At 45.0% G+C, this 25,053-nt stretch overlaps 1 protein-coding gene across 2 annotated transcripts; it reads left to right on the top strand.

The window, feature by feature from the left end:
* SNX8 (sorting nexin 8) lies at positions 1–24,486 on the top strand. 2 transcript variants are annotated; one of them, XM_066576306.1, is made up of 11 exons: positions 1–84; positions 6,729–6,898; positions 8,485–8,602; positions 13,773–13,894; positions 14,860–14,940; positions 17,513–17,673; positions 18,309–18,435; positions 21,091–21,159; positions 21,244–21,393; positions 21,664–21,813; positions 22,898–24,486. In XM_066576306.1, exons 2-11 carry the CDS (start codon positions 6,755–6,757, stop codon positions 23,009–23,011), a joined length of 1,236 nt encoding a protein of 411 aa, XP_066432403.1. In that variant the 5' UTR covers positions 1–84; positions 6,729–6,754; the 3' UTR covers positions 23,012–24,486. The 2 variants fall into 2 exon arrangements, with proteins under 2 accessions (XP_066432403.1, XP_066432404.1); XM_066576307.1 differs by having other exon boundaries at positions 34–145.
* The last annotated feature ends 567 nt before the right edge of the window (positions 24,487–25,053 follow it).

The raw sequence follows: 25,053 nt of genomic DNA on the forward strand, positions 1-25,053 counted from the left end.
GGAGGCGGGAGGGAAGTCATCACATGACGGGGCCCGGAGCGCAATGCTGGTAGAGAGTGAGCAGCGGGCAGAGACTGTCAACAGGTGAGACCCCGATCTAGAGGCGCTGACGTCATCGGCTACATTAACCTCTTCAGTACTGCATGTGAGTGTGCCAGAGAGGGGGGCTCATGGGGGTGCAAAGGTCTTAAAAGTTTTCCAGGATCAGTGACGATCTGGTGGTGGAGAATCGGTCTGTGTGGGTAACCTGCTGGTTGGGATTCATGTGCAGCAGCGGATGGAAGTCACGTGTGCAAGAGGAGAAAACTTTGTCAGCTTGAACTCATTCCTGTCCTTGCAGATATATAGCGGTGTGTGTCCCTTTAAAGATCAGCGCCGCCTGAGAGTGGAACATGCTTATCAGATCTGGGCTATACGTGTGTTCGCCCCCTTTCACGGCTGCATTAGGGCTTTCTGTCTTTTTTTGTTTGGTTTTTGGAAGAGTGAAAGGCAGCGTTCCCACCCAGAACTGACCCCTAACGCAGGTGGGAAAGTAGACTTTAACTAAAGTTAAACCGAATTGAAATGGATCTGTTGAGTGTTTGTTTTTTTTCCAGGACCAATAACGCTGCAGACTGCGATTAAATTTTTTTTTTTTTGGTCCTGTAAAAAAGCTGAAGTCAAACAGAACAGATTTTTAGATGGAAACATTCCTTGTGTTTTTCTATCGTTGACTTTAATGGGAAGAAAATGGATCCATTTAAATTTCAGTTTTCCCGATGCAAAAATGGAGCAAAGAAGCGGCAAGCCCTAACGCAGCTGTGCAAGGGGCAATAGAGCGGATAGATAAATGTACTCGCTGTATAGACTAATGTGCAGCGGCTGCTTTAGATTTTAACCCTTTAGTGGACACAGTTCTTTGCAGGGATAAAAGGGCGCACTAAGGGCTCGTTCACACGGGTGTACGCAACTTGGTCCGTGAAAACAGAACAATTTCACTTTATGTATATTGTGTATGTCTGTTGCGTATTTGATATGTTTCTTATTTTTTTGCGACCCTCTGTTCCTTTTCGTGTGCGTGCAAAAGAAAAGAGAAAGGAAAAATAAAGCAGGAAGGACTAATTGATGTCCCCTTTTAAATTTATTTTAATTTTTTTTATATGCACAACATATAAAACAAATCCGCCTCCGGATTGCGCAGCAGTTACCCTCCTTAGCACGCTATGGAAAAACAATTCTTCCTTCCCACAAGCGGAAACCAATTGTGGTTTTCTCTCGCAGAAGAAAAATCGCAGCATGCTCCGTTTTACTACAGTTCCCGCACTGACGGCTTCCATTGAAGTCAATGGAAGCCGTCCGACCCGCAGCCTGTCCGTAGTGGACACTGCGGATTCCGCGTGAAGAGCAGGAGACTTTTAAAAAAATCTGTATTGTGACAGCTGGTACGTCTGCACACATCCGCAGTCCAGAAGAAAGAAGACACGGACAGGTAAGCGGGGTCGCCGGGCATGCCATCACCCACAAACAAGCACTTTTTTGTCCATTGGTCACAGCTGTAATCACTTGGGCTGATGATCAGGGAATGTGCGTTTGTACCCAATCATCCTGATCGCCTGCCCGTGTAGAATGTTTTCAAGGCTGCATTCACACGAACGTGTATCAGCTCGGTATTCATGCCGAGCCGATATACGTCGTCCTCATCTGCAGGGTGGGGGGGATGGAAGAGCCAGGAGCAGGAACTGAGCTCTCGCCCCCTCTCCGCCTCCTCTCGACCCCCTCTCCGCCCCTCTGCACTATTTGCAATGAAAGGAGGCGGGACGGGGGTGGGGCCAGGTGTGCCGAATTAGCCGCCCCCCCCCCCCCCCCCCCGTCCCGCCTGTCCTCAATAGTGCAGAGGGGCGGAGAGGGGGCGGGAGCTCAGTTCCTGCTCCTGGCTCTTCCATCCTCCCCCCTGCAGATGAGGATGACGTATATCGGCTCGGCGTGAAAACCGAGCCGATATACGTTCGTGGGAATGCACCCTAAAGCAACTCTCCGAATTCTGTTCCTGGACAGGAGGGATAAACGGATATATTGCCTGCAGCTGTACTTTTCAGCCGCCCCTCCGAACGGCCGATTTCGGGACGTTTTTAGCCATTCAAGAATCCAAGATGGCTGCAGCAATTTCCTAACTAACTAAACCAAAATGCGACTGCTTTCTGATTGGCCAGTACTAATCACATGAGCAGCTCTGGCCAATCGGAGAGCAAGTATAGTGCATTGGCAGTCTAATACTACCAATACGCCATGGAGATTAGGAAGTCTGGAGATTGTGTCGGCCATTTTGAATAGTCAGAAGCAGAACGGGGGAACCTGCAGATTGGAGGGACAGGAGAGAAAAACTGCAGGTAAACAACATAGAAGTCCGCCATTTTGGCTGACTTTCACCTGTAATTGATGTCCAGCTTAACCCTGTTTAGTAATAAGAGTGGGTGGATAATACGATGTTATGGCAGGTGTGCGAGGAAGCGTTAGTCATCCCTTCTAGTTGCGCCACTCTGCGCCTTCTTCTTGCACAACCTATAGAAGATATCTGCTGTCACTACAGATACCGAGCACCTTGCATGGAAGGAGCCGTGGATACTAATTATCTTCTACCATAGCAGGCTTACTCATCTGCAACCATTTCTTCATAGTCCGGAGGAAGCGATCACGGGATGAACATGACCGCAGCTGTAATAACCGCCAATGCCGGAGAGCTTCGCTTTCAGGATGAGGCGGTTTCCAGAAGTTGTAGCACCAAGCCCAAAATAAGAAGGCATCACTTGGAGACGGACGTAATGCAGTAACGTTTAGGCCGGATTGACATGACCGTATTTTTTCACCTTTTTGTGTGCAAAATGTGCAATACGCAGAATCTAGAGTCCATTGATTTCAATGGGTTCATTCAGATGCACGGATTTTGCGCGTACATTTTGGTTGTACAAAAAAATATGTAGCATGATCTATTTTTCCTGAGAACATATTGAACCTCTTGCACTACTTGGCCATTTCAATGGCTGAAAGCATAGTTGCGTTTTTTTTGGGGTGTGCGCAAAAAGTACTGTAAAGATCAAAATTGCGCAGTTAAAGACACAATGCCCGTTCCACAAATGTCTTTAAATACGCATACGCTTGTGAGAGCCCGGCCTTAGGAGCTGCCTAGAAGACTACTAATGGAATTGTGCGGACGACTTAATTAATAGCGCAAATCTATAGGAGGAAGGATTTCACGGCTACCTATAAGTATTCTGCCGTCACATGTCCAGCCGCATGGTGGCTTCATCCATCCATTCCCTCATTAATGAAAGGCCTTCGTGTGTTTCACTCCTTCTAGACAGGCTGATATCATTTGAACGAGCGAGTGACCTCGCCGCTAGCTCCATTCGCTGTCATTCTGCCTGTTTATATAGCAGATACATCGTTGGCTCGTTCAACATGAGTCGTTCAGATTCGCTGTATAAGTGATGAGAACGACCTAACGAGCGCAGTTTAAACCGAACAATAAGTGAATGAGCTAACGATGGTTTTCATGTCTGCAGAAAACGGACGACAAGTGAACGATTATCGTTCGTCGTTGGCTCGCGTTTAGACCGGACGATTAATTATCCTTCACTTTCACTGATTTTGGAAAAAAAATTTTTTTAATGCTAATTGTTACATCTAAAAGCACCTCAACATCAGAGGTCCATGATAACATTGTGACGGGGATATGGTGTTTTAAGGGTTAATGGCTGGAGGGGAGCTAGTATGTGTACTTTTGTCTGATTTGATTGACGGTCGGTCAGCCTGCCTGGTCCTGGAGAAGATTCTAGATGTTTATTTGTTAAGGAGGTCATCTGTCAGAAACGCCATCCTTTCTCCTTGGGGAGAGTACCTAGATGTGAGTGGGAAGACTTAAAAGGCCATTTATGCTCCTCTGGGTAATATGCAAATGAGGGAGATGGCGGTATTGTTTCATCACCCTTATTTGGAGGTTATCTGTGTCACATATGTTATCATGCTACTACCCAGTAGTTGATGGCAGCAACCCAAATCTCCTTCAGGACTGCTGGTTGGAATCTCCCTGAGACTTTCCTACCTCTGACTCATTGCTGGGAGTTTGTGCCAAAATTCTCCGGAAGAAGGTGGAAACTGCCCTGGTTTTCTTGAGGGATATTTGTGGTACTTTTTGAAAAGTTCCTCACCTCCATCCATATAAAAGGCAATTTGATCTCATGATTCATGGAAACTTGTAATTTAATTAATTTGCAAACTTGAAGAGGTTTTCCCATCTTCTAAAGTATAAAATATCACTTAGATACTCAATCGCTGAACGATCTTTGGGGTCTGACTTCTGGGGCTGTAGCATCGATGTAGCATTACACTCCTTTGGCTTTTTTTTTGCGCAGACCTATTCAAGTGAAAGCCGAGTGACCGGTGCGCTGCAGTGCAGGGAGAACTTGGAAGAGGGCACAATGTTAAATCGGTGCTGCAGCCAGGATTGGCAGAGGTCAGACCACCACTATTCATAAAATGATGGCATATTCTTGAGACATGCCAGCGCTTCAAAAAAAGCGAAAATCCTTTAAAATGGGGATTTCCACTTTTAATGTTTGTCATCCATATAAGATGCCCCACCCAGCACAAAAACTGGGATCCCATGCCAATTTTATCCCCACTCAACTCTAAGGCATTGCCAAAGAGAATTCGAGTACAGCGTCGGCTATCCCCGCATTCCTATGTAGTTAAATGGACTGCCGCTTCCTGCCAACTCCTTGACAATGCAGGCGTGCAGTTAGCAGGGAAGGGGGACTTAAAGGGGTTGTCTCGCGAAAGCAAGTGGGGTTAAGTACTTCTGTATGGCCATATTAATGCACTTTGTAATATACATCGTGCATTAAATATGAGCCATACAGAAGTTATTCACTTACCTGCTCCGTTGCTGGCGTCCCCGTCTCCATGGCTCCGTCTAATTTCAGCGTGTAATCTCCCGATTAGATGCGCTTGCGCAGAAGGGTCTTCTCCCATCTAATCAGTCCGGCACGAGCGGCATTCTGGCTCCGCCCCCTTCTACGTCATCGCGTAGCTCCGCCCCCGCCACATGTGCCGATTCCAGCCAATCAGGGGGCGGAGCCAGAATGCCGCTCGTGCCGGACCGAACAGATGGGAGAAGACCCTTCTGCGCAAGCGCATCTAATCGGGAGATTAGACGCTGAAATTAGACGGAGCCATGGAGACGGGGACGCCAGCGCAGGGAAGGTAAGTGAATAACTTCTGTATGGCTCATATTTAATGCATGATGTATATTACAAAGTGCATTAATATGGCCATACAGAAGTGCTTAACCCCACTTGCTTTCGCAAGACAACCCCTTTAACATTTATTCTGTGGGCAGGTGACGAATATTCATTTTGGAAGTGTCCCGTTAGGCCAGATTCACACAACCATATTTGCACGTGTATTTACTTATGCAAAATTTGCGTGCACAATACGCAGTGAATAGAATCCATTGATATCAATGGGTTTGTTCACAAGCACTATCTTGTGTGCGCAAAAAAATATGCTGCATGTTCTATTTTCCTACGCATTTACACAGGGAAGTAGAACATTTGGAACAAATTACACTAATAGGCCATTTCAATTGCTGGGACTGTGGTTGCGTATTGTTTTGCGCCCCAAAAAAGTACAATTTAAAAAAAAAAAATGTGCAGTGGTGCATTCAAAAATGCAACATCTGATGCTCAAAACTGTGGCAGAAATGTTTAAATGTGCATATGATCGTGTGAATGCTGCCTTAAAGGGCTTGTCCAAGAATTACAAAAAATGGCCCTAGAACAGGTAATCACATAAGAAAAGAAAAAAAAGATTAGTCGCCCTCTCATATTTCCTCCACTCCAGCTGACTCAGTCACCTCTGTTCCAGACCCCCATTAAACAGGATGTAATGACGTCACATTCATCTGTAACATGAGAGCTGTGGCCAATCACGGGTTTCAGCGGTCCTGTCATGTGACCGCTGAGACCAGCGACTGGCTTGAGCAGTCATGGGAGCAAGAAGTTTGCCATCTCTTTCTGTTTCAGCTGGGCTGGAGGCACCATGAGAGGGGGAGTAATGTGTCTTGGTTTTTTTTTTTTTTGCTATTTTTTGTTGCGTTTTTTGTTTTTAATGCCATTACCTGCTCTGGGACAACCTTTATGTCAGAAACCCCTCTTAGACATTAGTCTTTTTTTTTTTTTTTTCTCGCTTGCACTGATGTAATATTTTTGTCTCTTGATTGATAAAATATCAACATAAAATCTATTAGTTTTTTTAAGTGATCAAAGGACTTTTTAAAGTCTTTTTTCATTATGACAAGTTGATTCTGCTTCAGTCATTTATTGTCTCTTTTGGGAGTTGTTTCATGACCATTTCAGTTCATATGCCTTTATGAAGTTTTTCAAATCCCCATTCGCACGCTGCGGACGTCCGCTTGCTGGAATGCAGCGGTAAAATCTGTCATAAAATTCTCATGGATCGCCTCCAGATACAGGAACTCGCACAGTCCAGAAAAGGATAGCGGTAGTCCATTTCTTCTGTCATGGTGCTGTTTGTGGATGACTTTCGTCAGACTACAAAGGATCAACTGTTTAATTCTAAGCTCGTTACCAGCGTAGTATCAGAATATTATATTACATGCTTGCAGTGACCTGATATCTGAGAATGTGTTTTATAGAATTATTACGCTGGAATGAAATGGTGTCGTCTTGCAGGTTTGAAGAGTCGTCGTGAATGCTGCATGATGGAGGTGACCCAGGGAAGTCCTCTGATGCTGCCACATACTTTGCAGGAGCTCTTGGGTCATGATACGGTGCAGGTGGAGCTCATCCCTGAGAAGAAAGGCTTGTTTCTTAAACATGTGGAGTATGAGGTGTCAAGCCAGGTAGGAGATGTCGTTGCATGGCCCCTGACGCTAGTGTAGAGCTTTCGGTAAAGCATCGTGTTTCATTGTAAATCCTATTAGAGCTGTGGATCTACTAGATATTAATTTCAAAGCTTCTTCTGCATCTAGTTGTTGTAATATTATATACAGCTTATATTTCACTGTATTATAACCTAAAGGGCAGTTCCCATCCCATAAAGATCTGAGCTCTGAGACCCTGTGCTGATTTAGTTCTGTGTTCACCTTTATGTTCTTCCTGCACAGCAGCGCTCACGGTCACCTGGCTATGTGCGGAACTGCAGCTGACTCCATACTCCTAAGCAGGGCTGTGTTAGGTGTCCGGGGGCCATTGTGCAGGGAAAAATAGTAAAGGGGATGCAGGGATAAATCGGGGCTGAGGGCCCTTTCATCCTCGGAATCATGGGTGTCCCAGAGGTGAGACAGTCACCAGTCATAATATAATGGAATATTTGAGCGATATGCCATCACATTATAAGATAGGAATGGCCCTTTAATTATTGTTTTCCTGAAAGCTTGATTGCGCACTCATTATATGACCCCCCCCCCCCCTAAGTACCCAAATTTGTTTTCTTGGCAACGCCGTGTGATTCAGCATTGCACAATTATGGGGCCGTGTGATTCTGAGATCTGCACAAATATGGGGCTTCCATTAAAGGGGCTGTCCAAGATAAATATGTTTTTGCAAAAACAGGTTCTCCATGCTTGAAATTAACAAATGATCTTGACCTCTCCCCACATGTCCGCCACAACAGCTCTGGGTCTCTGCTGTGATGTACTGTTTACAGGCTGCTGCAGCCAATCACCGTGTTCAGTTCTCGATCACTTGGCTCTGTGATTGGCTGCATCAGCCTGTGACATCCCTTACATAGGCCTCATGCACATGGCAGGTTTGGATTCCGACTGCGGAATCCCGCACAGAATTCCAGCCCTGACCACTGCGAGTTACTTTGCATACCTGTCGTCTTCTTCAACAGTGTCCATGCGGACCTGTCTTCCTCCGGCTTCTCTGTACGGCTCGCGGTTTTGACATGCGTAAAACAGATTTATTTTTTTTTCTTTTTAAACTCCTGCTTTTTTCCTGGAAGCCATCCGTGCGGGAAAATGGAGCATGTTGCGATTATTTATTTATTTTTTTCCATCCACAACTGTAATTGGTTTCCGCTCGTGTGCATGAAGAATCATTTTTCCATTGCATGCTATGCATGGTTATTGCTACGGAACCCAGCCGCGGATTCCACAGCACATATCTGCCCATGTGCATTGGGCCTTAGGCTGCTGTAGCCTCTAAATGGTACGTCACAGTGGAGACTCAGAGCTGTCCGCGGGGAGACATGCAGGCAGCCAAGAAAGGTGAATATAAGTTTATTTTCCAGCATAGGAAACCTGATTTTACAATAAAAATGTATATGGGTTTAATTTGTGGTGGCTACATAGCGAATCTGCACGAAGCACTTCACACTGGGGGCTCGGGGATTCCAATGTACGCAGCACTAGGTCAGCAAAGTTTCTGTCTCTTTGTGATTTAGACTTCTATCAGCTTTAACATTTGTTCTGTCACTTTTCAGTTCTTTAAATCTTCCGTGTACAGAAGATACAACGACTTTGTCATGTTCCAGGAGATGCTGTTACAGAAATACCCCTACCGGATGGTACCAGGGCTGCCACCAAAAAGAATGCTTGGAGGTCTTATTATTTATCCTTTCCTTTGCCCTCGCTGATTGTATTATTACATGTAGCGCTTATTAAAGCAAGCCTTAATTCTAGGAATTAAAACTCAGATCTTGATCCTTGGCTGCTTTTTAGCTCTGCTCTATTAAGACAGAACTGTGGTTTGTGACTAAAGTTTATCTACACTGCCTAATCTGAAGTAGTCAGGGACCCCCTTTCCCGTTTCAGGTAGACACATACTTTGCCGCCTCTACCACCTGAGCAATGATTAGGTAGGGGTGTGTCCTAGACTAATTCAGATAAAGCAGCCAATGAGCATGATCTAGGGACAAGTAAATGGCGGGTAATCGACCCCCATAGGTACTGACTTAAGGCACCTTTTATACCGGGTGATTATCGCCCAAATTCTCAATGGAAACTGCAAATTCAGGCGATAATCTTCCCGTGTACACGCGGTCGCTGACAGGGCACTGAGCGAAAACTCGCTTACTTGCCGAGACCCTTGGTTTTCAATAGAACTAAAACCCAAGAGACTGTCTCACTCTTTGAGCGACTTCTGTTTACTGTGAATGGAGGCGGACGGCCGGAATGATCCCCAGCCCACTCTGCCTCCAATCCTGTGAGCGACTACCGCTGCTGTGTAAAACAGGATAATAGTCAGGCGGTATCTTGTAGGATGGCTGTTGGCACTTACACACCCAACAGTCGTTCCGTTTTAAAGGTACCATTAAATATTAATTTTGAGCTCCTGACTGGAGGGGCACCTAAATGTGTATATATACAGCTGCCCGGGGTCGTAATACCCTGTATGTTCAGACTTTGTTCCAGAACAGCGACTTGTGCAAATATTACTCTGTGGTTTAGAGAAGTAAAGATCTGCGGGAATTTTTTTCTTCTTGAATCGGCTCTCGTTTACTCTCCAAGGGATCTTTTATCTAATCTTGGTTTTTGAATGCTACATTTACTAGATACACAGCGATAAAGGAGCCGGGGATGCACAGCTAGGTAGTTTTACCATTCAGAAATCTAGGCGAACTGGGTTCAATTCACTTGCAGCTGTATGAATATATATTGGTCCCTGAAGACCGGTCTCACACACTACATATTAGGCTGAAGGCACTTTTTGGGGGAAATTCCGCAGCGAGATTTCGCGCAGAATTTCCGCCTTTGCACGCTGACATAGTTTATTGGTTTATGCAATCCTATGCAGACAGCCGCGATTTGAAAACTCGTGTGGTAACAAAATCACGGCATGTCCTATTTCAGTGCGAGCCTCGCACTGCCGTGTCATCGCTGACGCGCCAGCTCTGCACTGCGCATGTGCGGCTGTGCGCCAGCCGACACATCCCAGAGCAGAGAGAGAAGACGCCAGAGGGGTAAGCGTAAAAGTAGCCAAATAGGTTGTATGCATAGAAAATATGGTCACTTTCCACCTAAACACTGCCATTTTTGTCCAGAGGCGGTGTTTGGTACTGCAGCTTATTCCCATTCAAGTGAAAGCTGTAGCAGATACATCTTATGGACGAGTGTCACCATCTTAAAAATTGGTGGAAGTCCCCCTCTGCCCTTTTAACCCTAACCTCATGCAGCCCTATTAAGGCGTAGTAAGTGAGCAAACGGGAGTTGCTCAAAGCTTGAGAGACTCCTGTTTACACGGTCCGACAGTCGATTGGGTTTAAGTTCTGCGGCTCTGACGTGAGCAATTTGCCACTTAATACCCCATTGGCGGCTGCACGTGCATGAGATGTTTATCACCCAACTTCACCGTTTCCCGTGATAATTCAGCAATGGCAACTTCCTGTGACAGGGCTAATGCCCACAGACGGATTTCTGCTGCGTTTCCCACGGCGGAATTCCGCAGCTATTAGGTTCTATTGAGCCTAATAGCTTTCCTGCTGCCAATGCTCACATGCGGAATTCTGCCGCAGATTTTTGCTGCGGGAAAAATAAAATCGCGGCCTGTTCTATTTCATCGCAGATTTCCACAGCGGAAGGTCTCCAGTAGGGCTCATGCCCATGAGCTTCAGGGAATTCTGCCACGGATTTCCGCTGCTGGAGTACTGCATTTAAAAACGCGAATTATCGTGGAATTCCACCGCAGATTTCCATGGTTTCCATTAATACTATATTAAGACCTCCTACTGCGGAAATCCGCTGTGAAATAGAACATGCCGTGATTTTTTTTTTCCCGCAGCAGAAATACGTGGCAGAATTTCGCATGTGAGCAATGACAGCAGGAAAGCTATTAGGCTCAATAGAACTTAATAGCTGCGGATTTCCGCTGTGGGAAATGCAACAGAAATCCGCCCGTGGGCATTAGCCCTTAATGTATCCGGAAATCCGCAGTAGAATTCTGCGACGCTCGTGGGCATGAGCCCAAAATCAGATATTTCAAGATATAAAGTTTTCATTTATTTTTTTTTTGGTCCCCTCCTTGAAACTAAAGTTAGCTTAGAATCCTTTTGGATCCCATACAGACTTGTACGTATATGTTACTATCGTTGTCATATATTACAGTTTTCATAGTGGTGAAAAAAAAATAAAAAAACCTTGTCAGAGGTAGTCTAAATATACTTTTTTTTTTCAAAGCAGCGCCTGGAGTGACACGGCTTCATATCTGTGAAGGTCTGTGTTCCTTTCAATGAGATGAAGCTCTTTCTGGGAAGAGTGGAAGTTATTTTTGTCCTTTATGAAACAGCATAGATTTGTTAGGAAGGATATGCAGACTGTATTCTGAGACGAGCGCTGATGGGACTGTGATGGGACTGTCACAGTCGCTGCTTCTCCTCCTTTGATCAAGGCTGATGTGAAGGCAGATAGTTGTAAAGTGCTAAATTACAGCGGCCTCAAAAAGATAACAACAGTTTATTTTCTAGCACTTCAAGGCAGAATGTCAGATTCTTAGAGGACTCCTTTTCTGAGGATCACAGAACCTTAATTAGTGGAAATGGGATTTAACCCTTTGTTCTTGCATAGTGAAGATAGGGGTTTCCGCTATTGAGGAGTACTGGTTGATCAGACTGGTTAGGCTCACACGTGCCTATGTAACTAGGAACAACAGCCACAAAAAAAACGGATTAAGGGAACTTTCACGTGTGGTAGAATTGGGGCAGATTTTGCGCCGTGGAAAATCCACACCATTGGTGCAAATGTTTTTTTGGGGGGAGAAGGGTGGGGTGGTTTTTTTTTCCTTTTGTACATTTTATTTAATTTTCAATACAACGTGGTTGTCAATGTACAATTGGGAATAAAACAATGAGAATGTAGCATCCTGAAAATAATATGCGTAATACGCAAGGACCAACTTTACCGACCCTGAGAAAGGGGGAAGAGGAACCCTGTGAAAAAGGGGATCCATGTTCCACTTCATTGGTGCAAATTTTGATGCAGATCTGCAGCAGATTTCACTCTGCCAATGGAAGATATGAAGTTTGCTGTGGAACCACGCCAAAGTCTGCACTAGCGGTTCGGATTTTGACAGTTTTTTTTACATGGATTTCGATGCTGATCTTTCACTGTGCAAGATCTGCACCAATACCACTATGTTTGATGGTGCCCCAAGGGCTCTTTTACACTGAGCGACTATCATTCAGATTATCGTGGGATAATTCAGTCAGCGGCTGAATGGCAAACAATAATTTGTTGGTTTGTCGTTAAATCTAAAGGACATTTTGTGCTATTTGCATCCCATTGTCCTACGCCTCCTCTCGGGTCCCTCACTGAGCATAACACATTTTTGCCCAAAGTTTAAGGAAAAAAGCCTACAAACCCCAAACGCATCACATATCTTTAACCTTAAATGACTAGAAGGGGATTCTATATACAGAAAAAAAATCTAAAAAAAGAGGAACTCGCTGTTAGTGGGGATTTTGGTGACTAAGAACGAACCCTTAGTAATTACTAACTAAACTTTCTGGTAGCCTGATGTTAGAAAGTAAATGAACATGGAGAATTTTAGTGATTTAACTTTTTTTTTTCTTAAAGGGGTTTTCCAGGATTAAGATATGGATGACCTTTCCTCGGGATAGGTCATTGATATCAGATTGGTGGGGGTCTGCTGCTCTGGGACTCTGCTGATTCAGCTGTGGGCTGACTCGCGTGAGTGCTGTGGGCTTTACTCAGGCCAGTTATTTTGCGCTCATTCATTGCGTGGCCTGAGCATAGTTCATTCCCTGCGAATGGAGCAAGCTGTAATTATGGCCACTTAGATGCTGCAGTCAATGCTGATTACAACATTTAGGCTACTACTGGAGACCCTCCTCTTGCACATCATCAGCCCCCTTAAATGTGATCACGGATTGCCATGGCAGTCCAGGGCCTAGTGAAGGCTCCCAGACCTGCCATGGATTCAAGTTCATTATGCCCTTAATAAGCTTCTGGGGAAAATGACAGTATACTGCAATGCAGAAGTATTGCAGTATATTGTACAAGCAATCAAATAATTGTATGTTCAAGTCCCCTAGTGGAACTTAGGAGAAAAACATATCAATAAGTTTAATTGAATGTATTTTTATATTTTTTTAAACTTCCCTATTTTTCACATGAAAACGAAAGTCATGACTCAATTATGTTTTATTTTTTCCTATTTCACCTCACTTAGTTTATAAAATGGTTTTTCACTACACTATAAGGACTCTCTAACACGTGTTTTTTTGCAGAGTATTTCCCGTGTGGGAGCATGCAGCAAATACACATTGAAACATGTACTCGCTGTGTGCAGACAATCCTCACACACTATCTTGGCATGTAATACGCGCCAAGATAATGGATGTCGTGTACTTTTTTTGTGCATGGTTTCTGAGAGGCACAGTTGAAAGTGAATGTGAGATAAGTATCGTGTTCGCGTAATATGAGTTAGGAGATGGCCCTTAGATACATAAGATGGCTTCGCTAAAGAAAAAGTACAATTCATGCTATCAAAATAAAAGTCCTCATATTACTATAGACATGGAAGAATGAAAGTTATGTATGGCTGGCCTTCATTGGGTTAAAAACGGTAACATGAAATATAAAATGTTACCCTCTGCTCTGATAGTGAATATCCGTCACACCATATGGCTGCTAATGGAAATGATTGTGGCAGACCCTTCCCATTGAAGAAGATAAGATGTGTACACTACTATAATCACAAGATGCTTGAAGCTTTCCAGATATATGGCTGAATCAAGATTTCTTTGTCTTTCAGCGGACCGTGAGTTCATAGAATCTCGGAGGCGAGCATTAAAGAGGTTCATCAATTTAGTTGCCAGACACCCCTCTTTCTGGGATGATATCCTTGTGAATATATTCCTGTCCTATAACAGCCAGGTGAGTACAAATGATACATCCTGAAAGTGTCAGCTAGAACGCACAATTAAAGGGATTGTCCGGTGGTACTTCATTTTTTTTTCTTCAGGTTGGCACAGGTGTAAAATAATAAGCTAAGCCATTCTAACCCGTTTCATCTCTCGACTGTTCCGGCCTCCGTATATTTCCCAGTAGCGATGTCTCGTGTTGTCTAGAGTCCAAAATATGCAGAGTCCAACTAGCAGCACCAAAGTCATCCCACTCTGGGTCAGGCTGGGTCATGCAGGAGCCAGAAAGGGAACTCAAACCAGACAAGTTCCAATTTGTAAGTCATCCAGTAAGAAGGATAACTGGAAACCTAAGCGGATGAAGTGAACAAAACTTTATTGCCCCATCACCATGACAGCAACGTTTCGGCCGTAGTGGCCTTCTTCAAACTTGAAAAAGGCCACTACGGCCGAAACGTTGCTGTTCAGAGTTGTGACCACTACAGCCAAACAATGGCCTAAGCGTTACCAATGATAAGGCCAGCGATTAGTGGCAATGGCCCCAAGCCTATATGGCCCATGACCTCACTAGTGATGTACACCAGGACCGTCCCTTTAAAGCGGTCGTGCCAAGAAAATAAGTTATTACCTATCCGCAGAAAAGGGGATGACCATTTGATCAGTGGGGACCTGCACTAGTCACAAGAACAGGAGTACCAAAGGTCCTTCCAAGTAATGGAGCAGTGGTCGAGCATGTGCAACACCGTGCCGTTCATTGCAACCAGACTGCTAGATATGAGCACTTGAATGAATGGAGCTGTGGTGTGCTCGACTGCTGCTCCATGTATTCTGGGACCCTCGAGGCTCCCGTTCTCATGATAGGGGTCCCAGCGGTCAAACCCCACCGATCAGATAGGGAATAACTTATTTTCCTGGGTCAACCCTTTTTAAATACATGTCTGTTTCTGAGTTACAGGAGTTTGTGTTTTTCTGCTCCAGGATGTGCAAAATAAAATGCGTGAATCCATCCGTGGGGTCGGAGATGAGTACCTGACGACTACATTTGCTGCACAAGCCAAGGTATGTGTGATCCTCACTCTGTGTATAATCTGTGCCCATTAGAGATGAGCGAGTATTCTTGCTAAGGGCAATTGCTCGAGAGAGCATTGCCCTTAGCGAGTACCTGCCCGCTCGAGAGGAAAGGTTCGGGTGCCGGCGGCGGGCAGGGAGCTGTGGGGGAGAACGGGGAGGAATGGAGGGGAGATCTCTCCCCCCCGCTCCCCCCTGCTGACTGCCGCTACTCACCGCTCCCCCGCTCCGGCACCCGAACCTTTCCTCTCGAGCGGGCAGGTACTCGCTCATCTTTAGTGCCCATTACAGCGCCATCGATTGCAGCGTGAGCCAGTTAGCAAAATTTACGGGTAGTGTTTGTTTACGTAAATACTTGTATAAGGATATGTTCACACAGCGGAGTCAGATTTTTGTGCAGATTCCGCCTCCAAAACCGCGGCAGAAATCCACAGCTGAGCCACAGATTTATCCCTGTGACTGGGAAAAATCCATGTGCAGTATTTCTGCTATGGATCCGCGTCAAGAAGTGACATGTTAATTCCTTGCGTGGAATCGCATCGGAAAATTTACATTTGGGTTTTGTGCATTATCAGGGCTAAATCCATGTGTGAATCCGCAGCGGAATAGCTAAGGATTTCTGCTATGTTGGATTCCGCATGGGAAAAAAATGTCTGATTCCGCTGTGGGAACATAACCTTAAAGGGGTTGTCCCGCGGCAGCAAGTGGGTCTATACACTTCTGTATGGCCATATTAATGCACTTTGTAATGTACATTGTGCATTAATTATGAGCCATACAGAAGTTATAAAAAGTTTTATACTTACCTGCTCCGTTGCTAGCGTCCTCGTTCCCATGGAGCCGACTAATTTTCGCCCTCCGATGGCCAAATTAGCCGCGCTTGCGCAGTCCGGGTCTTCTGCAGTCTTCTATGGAGCCGCTCGTGCAGAATGCAGGCTCCGTGTAGCTCCGCCCCGTCACGTGCCGATTCCAGCCAATCAGGAGGCTGGAATCGGCAATGGACCGCACAGAAGAGCTGCGGTCCACGGAGACAGAGGATCCCGGCGGCCATCTTCAGCGGTAAGTATTGAAGTCACCGGAGCGCGGGGATTAAGGTAAGCGCTTTTTTTACCTCCCTGCATCGGGGTTGTCTCGCGCCGACCGGGGGGGGGGGTTGAAGAAAAAAAAAACCCGTTTCGGCGCGGGACAACCCCTTTAAGATAGTTATTCTGGAGCAGTCCTCAGTTATTCCTCCTGGAAATCTGATTACATTGACAACTGGGTATTGCCATCTCACTTGTCTTATAAGTAAGCCTCTAAGCAGCTTGAGGCTGTACTCACACTGTGCAAGTGCGCCTCCTGACCAAAAAATGCACTGCAAATTGACGCAGTTTTTGCGAAGAGGTTATTGGCAACACAGTGTTTGTGGGGTTTTTTTACTTAAAAAAAAAAAACACATTTTATTTTCACATTTCTCTGGTAAAAACCGCATGTGGTTTTTATGCACAGTTTTGCATAAAACACCATTGTGCATGCAATTGCAGAGAGAAAACACATTCTGACCCCGTTAGTTCTTATTGGATGGTGCCAGAATATTTAAGGCAGGCTTTTTTGATGAGGGGAAAGGAACACTTGTCGCAGTATTCATACATTTCCAGGAGGAATAAGAGAGGAACGGCACAACGCAAATTTCTAAAAAAAAAGATATTCTAGGATGTTCCTATTTTATGGAGAGTGCTGGTAGGTACTTCTTAAAGTGAACCTGAGTTTATGGGCTCATCCGATGGGGTGCTGAATCTAGGGTTGTGACTTTCATACTCGCCTGCCTCTTTGTTCGTTCGCTGTCCGCCTGCAAACCCGGTTATAGGTCCACTGAATGGACTCCCTCTCATCATTACTAAACCTGTGGGCTTATAGGACAGGGATGTACTTTTTCTACTTACCTAGCACCTTGTTTCCTTGCTGTCCGCTTTGGAAGCTAGTGAGTCGTCTGTGTATTGGACTCAATCTCTACAGTTGGTGCACACGTATATCCATAGAAACAATGTGTGTATGTGTACACTGACACTAGAGACAGTCCCCTGGGATGACTGAGAGAACGGAGAGCCAGGTAAGCATAAAAATGCCCCTGTCTAGAAGTCCATAAACTTAGTTTATGGTGCTTATAGGTGATGAGAGGTTTCTTCCCAGTCATTTGCTGTGGGTAGGGGGCAGGAAGCCATAATGCTGTAGAAACCCTTTAATAGTCTGGTATGGTTTGTATAACTCCCTCCATATGACCCGGTAGGCTGTGTAAATATTAGTTTCCTGTTAGATTAGCTCAGACATAACCGTGCCATATGCAGAGGTGACAGACTGTATCTCCTTCATGTGACGGTAACCTGATAGTAAGAACACATCAGTAGGATGCACATTTCAAGGGCCAGACCCGTACAAGTGCCAATGGTTTGCTGGACGTCAAGCATGCAGTCTATCTCTCGATGGGTTCTAGCTGAGGCCATGAATATGGCGGATGTATTTTTACGACCCACATATCATCATGTTTTGTACATCTCCTTATTTCCTGTGTTTCTGCCTTCGTCAGGATTTCCTCCCTGCTGATATCCAAGTTCAGTTTGCTGCCAGCAGAGAACTGATCAGAAACATCTTCAACAGCTTCTACAAACTCCGGGATCGTGCAGAGAGGATGGCGGCGCGGGCCATCGATAATGCTACTGACCTAATGGGCTTTGGAAAAGAACTAAGGTAGAGCAGTGTAAAGTAAGAGGTATCTTTCAGTATGACACTCAGGTCAGAGGAGAAGCTACTATATAGGCAGGGAAGTTGACTGCTATGCCGCTCTCTATGGGAGAGGCCAAACGCTGAACTGCTCCCAGTCGCAGCTTGCGTCTGCAGTCCCCACTAGGAGGAGCTCCTTGCATACAGACTTACATATGGATTTAATGACAGTAGTTAGCTCCCCCTAGTGGTGGCTGCACTTAGGCAAAATTATATACTTTTTCGTTCGCTCTTCTACATACAGTTATAAGAAAGACTAAGTACACCCTCTTTGAATTCTATGGTTTTATGTATTGGGACATAATATTAGGAAAAAAATAGCATCCAGTCCTTAGAAGGTCTTAAAAAAAGGTGAAGTACGTTTTGATTCAGCTCTCAGTGATGAGTAGAGGTCCCATATTGGGTTTTTCTATGGAGCTTATGATTTCTTTGTATACCTGTCATCTACTGGCTTATACACATTTTGAAATAAGTCTGCATGTTTCTAGTAGAGTCTGCGGAGTATGGTGATTTATAGTGCATTGCACTGACACATTGTTCTAGATCATAATGTACAGTTCTGTCAGTGATCATTTGTTTTTCAACTTTCTCTTCCTCTTTAGTGCCTTGGGCTCTGACACTACTCCTCTGCCTTCCTGGGCAGCTCACAGCTCTTGGGGTGCATTGAAGCAAGCACTTAAAGGCCTCTCTGTGGAGTTTACTGTACTTGCTGACAAGGCGGCACAACAGGTACATTAAACAAAGGTGTCTCTAAGATAATCTTAAAGGAGTTGTTTCATAAATACATGTCCTATTAGGACTAGCTCTGCCAGAACGGAAGCTGCTCCCCATTCTATGAGCAAGAATGGACAGCGGCTCTCCCTTTGGCAGACCTGGCCCATTCAGGCATTACCTGGCTGGTTGTTTATTTGAATGGTTAGTATGAGCAGGAGAGCACATAGCCAGACTTTGCTTTCCCTGGGGATAGCTGCTGCTCATACAGTCTTGTCACAAGACAAATCTGATCACTACTGTAATGAACCAAGTGCCCTGTGGCATGGCAATTATCACATGATGAGGAGAGGTTTTTTTCCAAGTAAATAGTAAAGCTTCCTATTTTCTGACTGCAAGCAGAGATCTTTTAAATGGAATTGAAGTGTGTTAAAAAATGAATAAAGTTTCATTCTATCATAAAGAAACTTTTTTTTTTTTTTTTTTTTTACTAAAACTCTATGTACTCTATCCTACAAAAAGTATTTGGACGCCCCTATCAGTAGAATGGATCGTGTCCTATTAGCATGTCACGCGTCCTAAACCATGCTAGATAAGGTGTAGACCTTTGGTGGTGACAGCCATTGTTTTGACAGGAACTGCATGCTTTTGGATATACGGGTTATACCGCTGCACAGAAGCCGTCTATCACAGAGTACAATGCATCACCCCATTTACAACGGTGCTAGGAGCGTCATCATTGGACAACAATGGAAGAAGGTTCTATGGAGTGACTAATTGTGCTATTCCATCTTCAAATCAGATGGGCATACCTGGGTGTGGAGGAGCAGGGGGAACACCTTTTACTTGATTATGTTGGCCAACAGTTAAGTAGGGTAGAGTCTCTAATGTTCTGGGGATGTTTAACCCTTTGCAATCCAATTTTCGATTTAGAGTTTCCTAGGGGGCTTTCTCTTTCGGCCATTATACAATGGCGCCATCTGCTAGCTAGAGCCAGTACTGCGGTATAGGACATGCTGGAGAGGCTCCCAACAACAGAGCAGCCAGTAATATACAGTAAGAATACCCTGCCGGACATCTTCCGACGTCAGTGCTGTACAGCCTTCAATCAGAATGTCTTCAGACGTCAAACAGTGGATTGGAAAAGGTTAACATGGCACGGTCTCGGTCCGTTGGTTGTAGTGACACAGAGGTGTACCTTGCCTTTCTAGACAATATCATACTGCCAACAATGTGGTAATACTCTGGGAATGGTCAGCAATACTTCCAACTTGTCACAAATCCAATGCTGTTTTACATTGGTCTGAGGATATAGTAACATAGTATGTAAGGCTGAATGAAGACCATGTCCATCTAGTCCAGCCTGTTTATCCTCCTATGTTGTTGATCCAGAGGAAGGCAAAAACCCCAAGAGGCAGTAGCCTATTAGCCCATTTGGGGGAATATTTCCCGACTCCCTAATGGCAATCAGACTGTTCCCTGGATCAACCCCTAATAGTTCCTACCTGCCTGTATACTCGGATTAACAATTAACGTAAGATTTATATCCTGTAATATCCTTCCGCTCCAGAAAGACATCAAGTCCCCTTTTAAACTCCTCTATGGATTTTGCCATCACCACTTCCTCAGGCAGAGAGTTCAACAGTCTCACTGCTCTTACAGTAAAGAACCCTTTTCTGTGATATAGATGTTCCACGATAAGACTGGCTGCACAACCTGAACCCTATTGAACATCTTTGGGATGAACTGGTCAGGAGAAATATGAACAATATCCATCTTCTTTGAGAGAACTCGACAAATGTTTGCAGGATGAATGGAGGGAAATGGCCGCTGAAGCATATCTGATGTTCATATAAAGTATACCACGAGCACAGGGTATAGATGAGCAGCACTCCAGGGATTTTAAATAAAGTAGAAATTTTATTGCCCACACAACGTTTCAACTCTCTCCTGAGAGTCTTTATCAAGTCCTAATACATACACAGACAAGCCCACATTATATACCCCCCCAAAAAAAAAGTATACCACGAGAATATCCAATGTCATTAGGGATAAAGGAGGCCCTGCTAAGTATTAATAAATGTAAAGAAATACTACTTTTTGATTTTTGCTCAGGTGTCCAATTACTTTGGTAAGATAGTGTACCTCTTTAAAGGGATAGTCCTATCGCATAAAATGCTGGCATATCACAAAAATATTCTATCACTTTATGATCGATAGCGGTCTGTTCTCTGGTCCCCCACTGATCCTGAGTGCTGTGGTCCCTTCGTTCTCATACACTAGTGATATACAGTAGCACCATCACCTAGGGGCACATAAGCTAATTAAAAAACAAAAATCACCTCCCGCTGTGTGCTGCTTCCCCACCACACTCGCGATTTCTGTTTACTCCGGATTGCAGCAGTCACGTGGGTTGTTTATCCACATGACCACTGCAGCCAATAGGAGGCTGCACAGGGACGTCATCAATGACAGCCCATAAACTTGCCTCAGTGCTTCTAAAGGTCTTCAAGACGTCAGCTGTCAGATGCAGTTTTGGCAGACCGCCAAATCGGTGGTCTTGTGTTAAGGTGAGTATATTGATTTTATATAATTTTGGAGGGGCAAAACTATATAAAATCAATAACTCTGAAAACCCCTGTAATGTATTTATTCTTACTTTCTCATTTCTAGGGTAAACTGGAAGAAATTGACGTGGTAGACAAGTTGAATCTATTCCTGGATCTTCTTCAGTCCTACAAGGTTGGTGACATCAGCCTACTAGTACACTACATCTTCCTCTATGATGGTTGTATATAATACATGAGGTCTCATTGCTTTGTGCAGGATCTGTGTGAGCGGCACGAGAAAGGGGTTTTACACAAGCACCAGAAGGCCTTACACAAGTACAGTCTTATGAAGAGGCAGATGATCAGCGCCACGGTGCAGAATAAGGAGGCCGAGTCGGTGGAGCAGCTGGAGTCTCGCATCGTTGAGGTAAGCCTTCTTAAGTGTTTCTGAAGCAAGGGTATCTGAATATAAATGTTGGTAACATATAGAAAAGGGATTTTTTTTTTTTGCTTATTGAGTACGGTTGTTGCTCATAACATCACTGCAACAAAGTAATTGTTCTGATACTGTAATACTGCCCCCTACTGATAGGAACATGGTATGGTTGCTTTTTTTTTTTTTTTTTTTAATGTTACTTTTTCATGCATACTTTTGCCGTTTTACTTACCTTCGCTTCTAATTTTTTTTTTTTCCTAGCAAGAGAACGCCATCATGGTCATGGAGTTAAGGAATTACTTTTCCTTGTTTTGTTTGCATCAAGAAACCCAGCTAATCCACATCTATCTGCCTCTCACCTCCCACATCCTTGGGGCATTTGTGAATTCACAGATTCAGGGACACAAAGAGGTTAGTTTTATAATGATATTCTAGTTCTACCAGCTCAGAAAAACATGTTCGCTTTCTTCTGGAAACAGTGCAACATCTGTCTGTGAGTTGTGCCTGATATTGCAGCCTGGCTCCCTTGACGTGAATTGGGACTTTGCTGCAATACCACACACAACCTGTGGAAAGGTGTGGTGCTCTTTTCAGAAGAAAGCTGCCGTGTTTTTTAATCCTGTACATCCCCTTTTAAAGGGGTTTTCCATTTAAATACTATTGATGACCTATCATCAGGATAGGTCATCAATAGTTGATTGGCTGGGTTTCGTCGCTGGAGACCCTGACCGATTTGCTGTGCAGACTCATGCTGTCCATGCTGCAATAAAACAGAGGTCGGAGTAAAAGTCTCTGTGCCGACCTCTGTGTAGGGGCTAGCGCTTGTAACTGCATGGGAGGTCAGCGCGGAGCTTTCCACTCCGGCCTCTGTGTTATTGCAACGGAAGTCTCCCGTGCTGACTTCCCATGTAGTGGCCGGTGCTTGTAACTGCAGGCATGACTCCCATTGATTTCAGTGAGAGCTGCGCCAGCCACTACAGAGGTCGGCGTGGAGGCTTCTGCACTGACCTCTGTGTATTTGTGGCGCTGACAGCTTGCGCCCGCACAGCTGATTGGTCAGCATCTCCAGCGACGGACCCCAGCAGATCGACTATATTAACCCTTTCCAATCCACTGTCTAACCTCCTGAAGACATCATGATTTAAGGCTGTACAGCTCCGATGTTGGAAGATGTCCATCAGGGTTCTCTTATTGTATATTGCCACCCTCTCTGCTGCTGGAGCCTATCCAACATGTCACCTCATGCAGTACTGGCTTTAGCCAGCATATAGCGCTGTTGTAACAGCAGAAAAAGAGTAAGCCGCCTAGGAAAACCAGGCTACAAACTGTATTGGAAAGGGTTAAAGACCTATCCTGTTGATAGGTCATCAATAGTACTTAACTAGAAAACCCCTTTAATACATTACCTTGGCAGAAAGTGCTTCCCCCATTGCTGCTGTAGACTGCCACTTTTTTCTTCCGCATTCTGAATATTGCCTGCTTTGTTTCTTTGCAGATGAACCAAGTCTGGAATGAACTGAAGCCAAAGCTCAATTGTCTGTTTGTGGGATCCAGCAGCCTGGCTACTCCACCGTTGTCCCCGGAGGAGAGGCACTTCTTTTCTCGCTAGTATAATTTGTTATATGATTTATATAAAAGGGATGTTTGCCTAAGGCCATTCAATGGAGTATGTAATCCACGTGCCCACCTACCGTAGGTACAGCAGGGTGTTGGTGGTTAAATGCAAAAAGCACTTCAGCAATTCATGCTCGCGCCATACTTAAAGGGTGTTTCCAAATTTTTAAAATAGATTCTGAAAAGTTATGGGTTTTTTCCATCTCCTAAAGTGATGGCATACAGTTAGCATATCGGTCCAGTCTGTGGGACCCTCACCAATGCCAAGAAAGGAGGAGATGCCGCTCTGTGCTATAGTATACTGTACCCTTTACTGTTTTGTCTTGCACAGCAGTGCCCTTGCAATGTGAATGGGGCTTGCTGCAGGTCCTTGCATGGTTAGAAGGGCTGCAGTGTAAAATTCGAAGAGGATGCAGCTCTACCCCAGTGCCATATACACTTCTTTCTTAGGAACCGTGGGGATCGCAGTGTTTGGATTCCCCCCCCCCCCCCCCCATCCTCCGAACTGATCATAAAGTGGTGGCAAATCCCAGTGATATGCCACCACTATGAGATGGAAAACTCAGCTGAATAGATCTTGAATGGAAAATGACACTTTCTAATATACAATTTAAATGGCCACCCTGGCAAAAACACATTTCTTTATCCGCGCCACCCTCACCTGCTTTACCTGTCAAAATCTACAATATACAGAGACCTCCTGTCACTGCGATGCAATGCCGCTTTCTGTCTCAAGCATCATCATGATGCTGAGATTTTTTACTTTCAAATCTATCCCATGATAGATTTGGGAGAGACTAGAGATGAGCGAGCATACTCGCTAAGGGTAATTGATCGAGTGAGCATTGCCTTTAGCGAGTACCTGCCCCCTCGAGTTGCGGCAGTCGGGGGGGGAGATCTCCCCTCCGTTCCTCCCCGCTCTTCCCCGTAGCTCCATGCCCGCCGCCGGCACCTGAACCTTTTCTCTCGAGCAGGGAAGTTACTCGCTAAGGGCAATGCTCGCTCGAGCAATTGCCCTTAGCGAGTATGCTCGCTCATCACTACTAGAGACTATACCATTTCATTAGGAGAATATAGGAGGGAATGATAATTATCTATAGACCATGGATGGGAGGATGAGCTGTGATCTGCTCTACTATAACTGTGTGACAGGAGCCATGTAATCATAGTAACTGTGATAGGAGTGTCTGTGTCCTCCTCTAGGCAGTTTCTTGGTAGATTCTATGTAAAAACATCATACTGACTCTAAACTAAACACATAAGCCCAAGTAAATCTCAGCTGGTCATGACCATCTGAGAAAAAGGGAGTTTCAGATGGAAAGGAAGCAAGGTAACACTAGCCCACTTATATATATACTGGGGCGGAAGGGTGGATAATAGAGATGAGCGAGCATACTCGGTAAGGCGATATACTCGAGAGAGCATTGCCTTTTCCGAGTACCAGCTGGCTCGTCCCTGAAGATTCGGGGGGTCGGGGGCGGCGCAGGGCAGCGAGGGGGAGCAGGGAGGAAAGTGAGAGAGATCTCTCTCTCTCTCTCTCCTCCTGATCTCTCTCTCTCTCTCTCTCTCTCTCTCTCTCTCTCTCCTCCTGATCTCTCTCTCTCTCTCTCTCTCTCTCTCTCTCTCTCTCCTCCTGATCTCTCTCTCTCTCTCTCTCTCTCTCTCTCTCCTCCTGATCTCTCTCTCTCTCTCTCTCTCTCTCTCCTCCTGATCTCTCTCTCTCTCTCTCTCTCTCTCTCTCTCCTCCTGATCTCTCTCTCTCTCTCTCTCTCTCTCTCCTCCTCCTGATCTCTCTCTCTCTCTCTCTCTCTCTCTCTCTCTCTCTCTCTCTCCTCCTGATCTCTCTCTCTCTCTCTCTCTCTCTCTCTCTCTCTCTCTCTCCTCCTGATCTCTCTCTCTCTCTCTCTCTCTCTCTCTCTCTCTCTCCTCCTGATCTCTCTCTCTCCTCCTGATCTCTCTCTCTCTCTCTCTCTCTCTCTCTCTCTCTCTCTCTCTCCTCCTGATCTCTCTCTCTCTCTCCTCCTGATCTCTCTCTCT

The sequence above is a fragment of the Eleutherodactylus coqui genome, chromosome 8 (genome assembly GCF_035609145.1).
Source record: "Eleutherodactylus coqui strain aEleCoq1 chromosome 8, aEleCoq1.hap1, whole genome shotgun sequence".
Classification (NCBI taxonomy): Eukaryota; Metazoa; Chordata; class Amphibia; order Anura; family Eleutherodactylidae; genus Eleutherodactylus; species Eleutherodactylus coqui.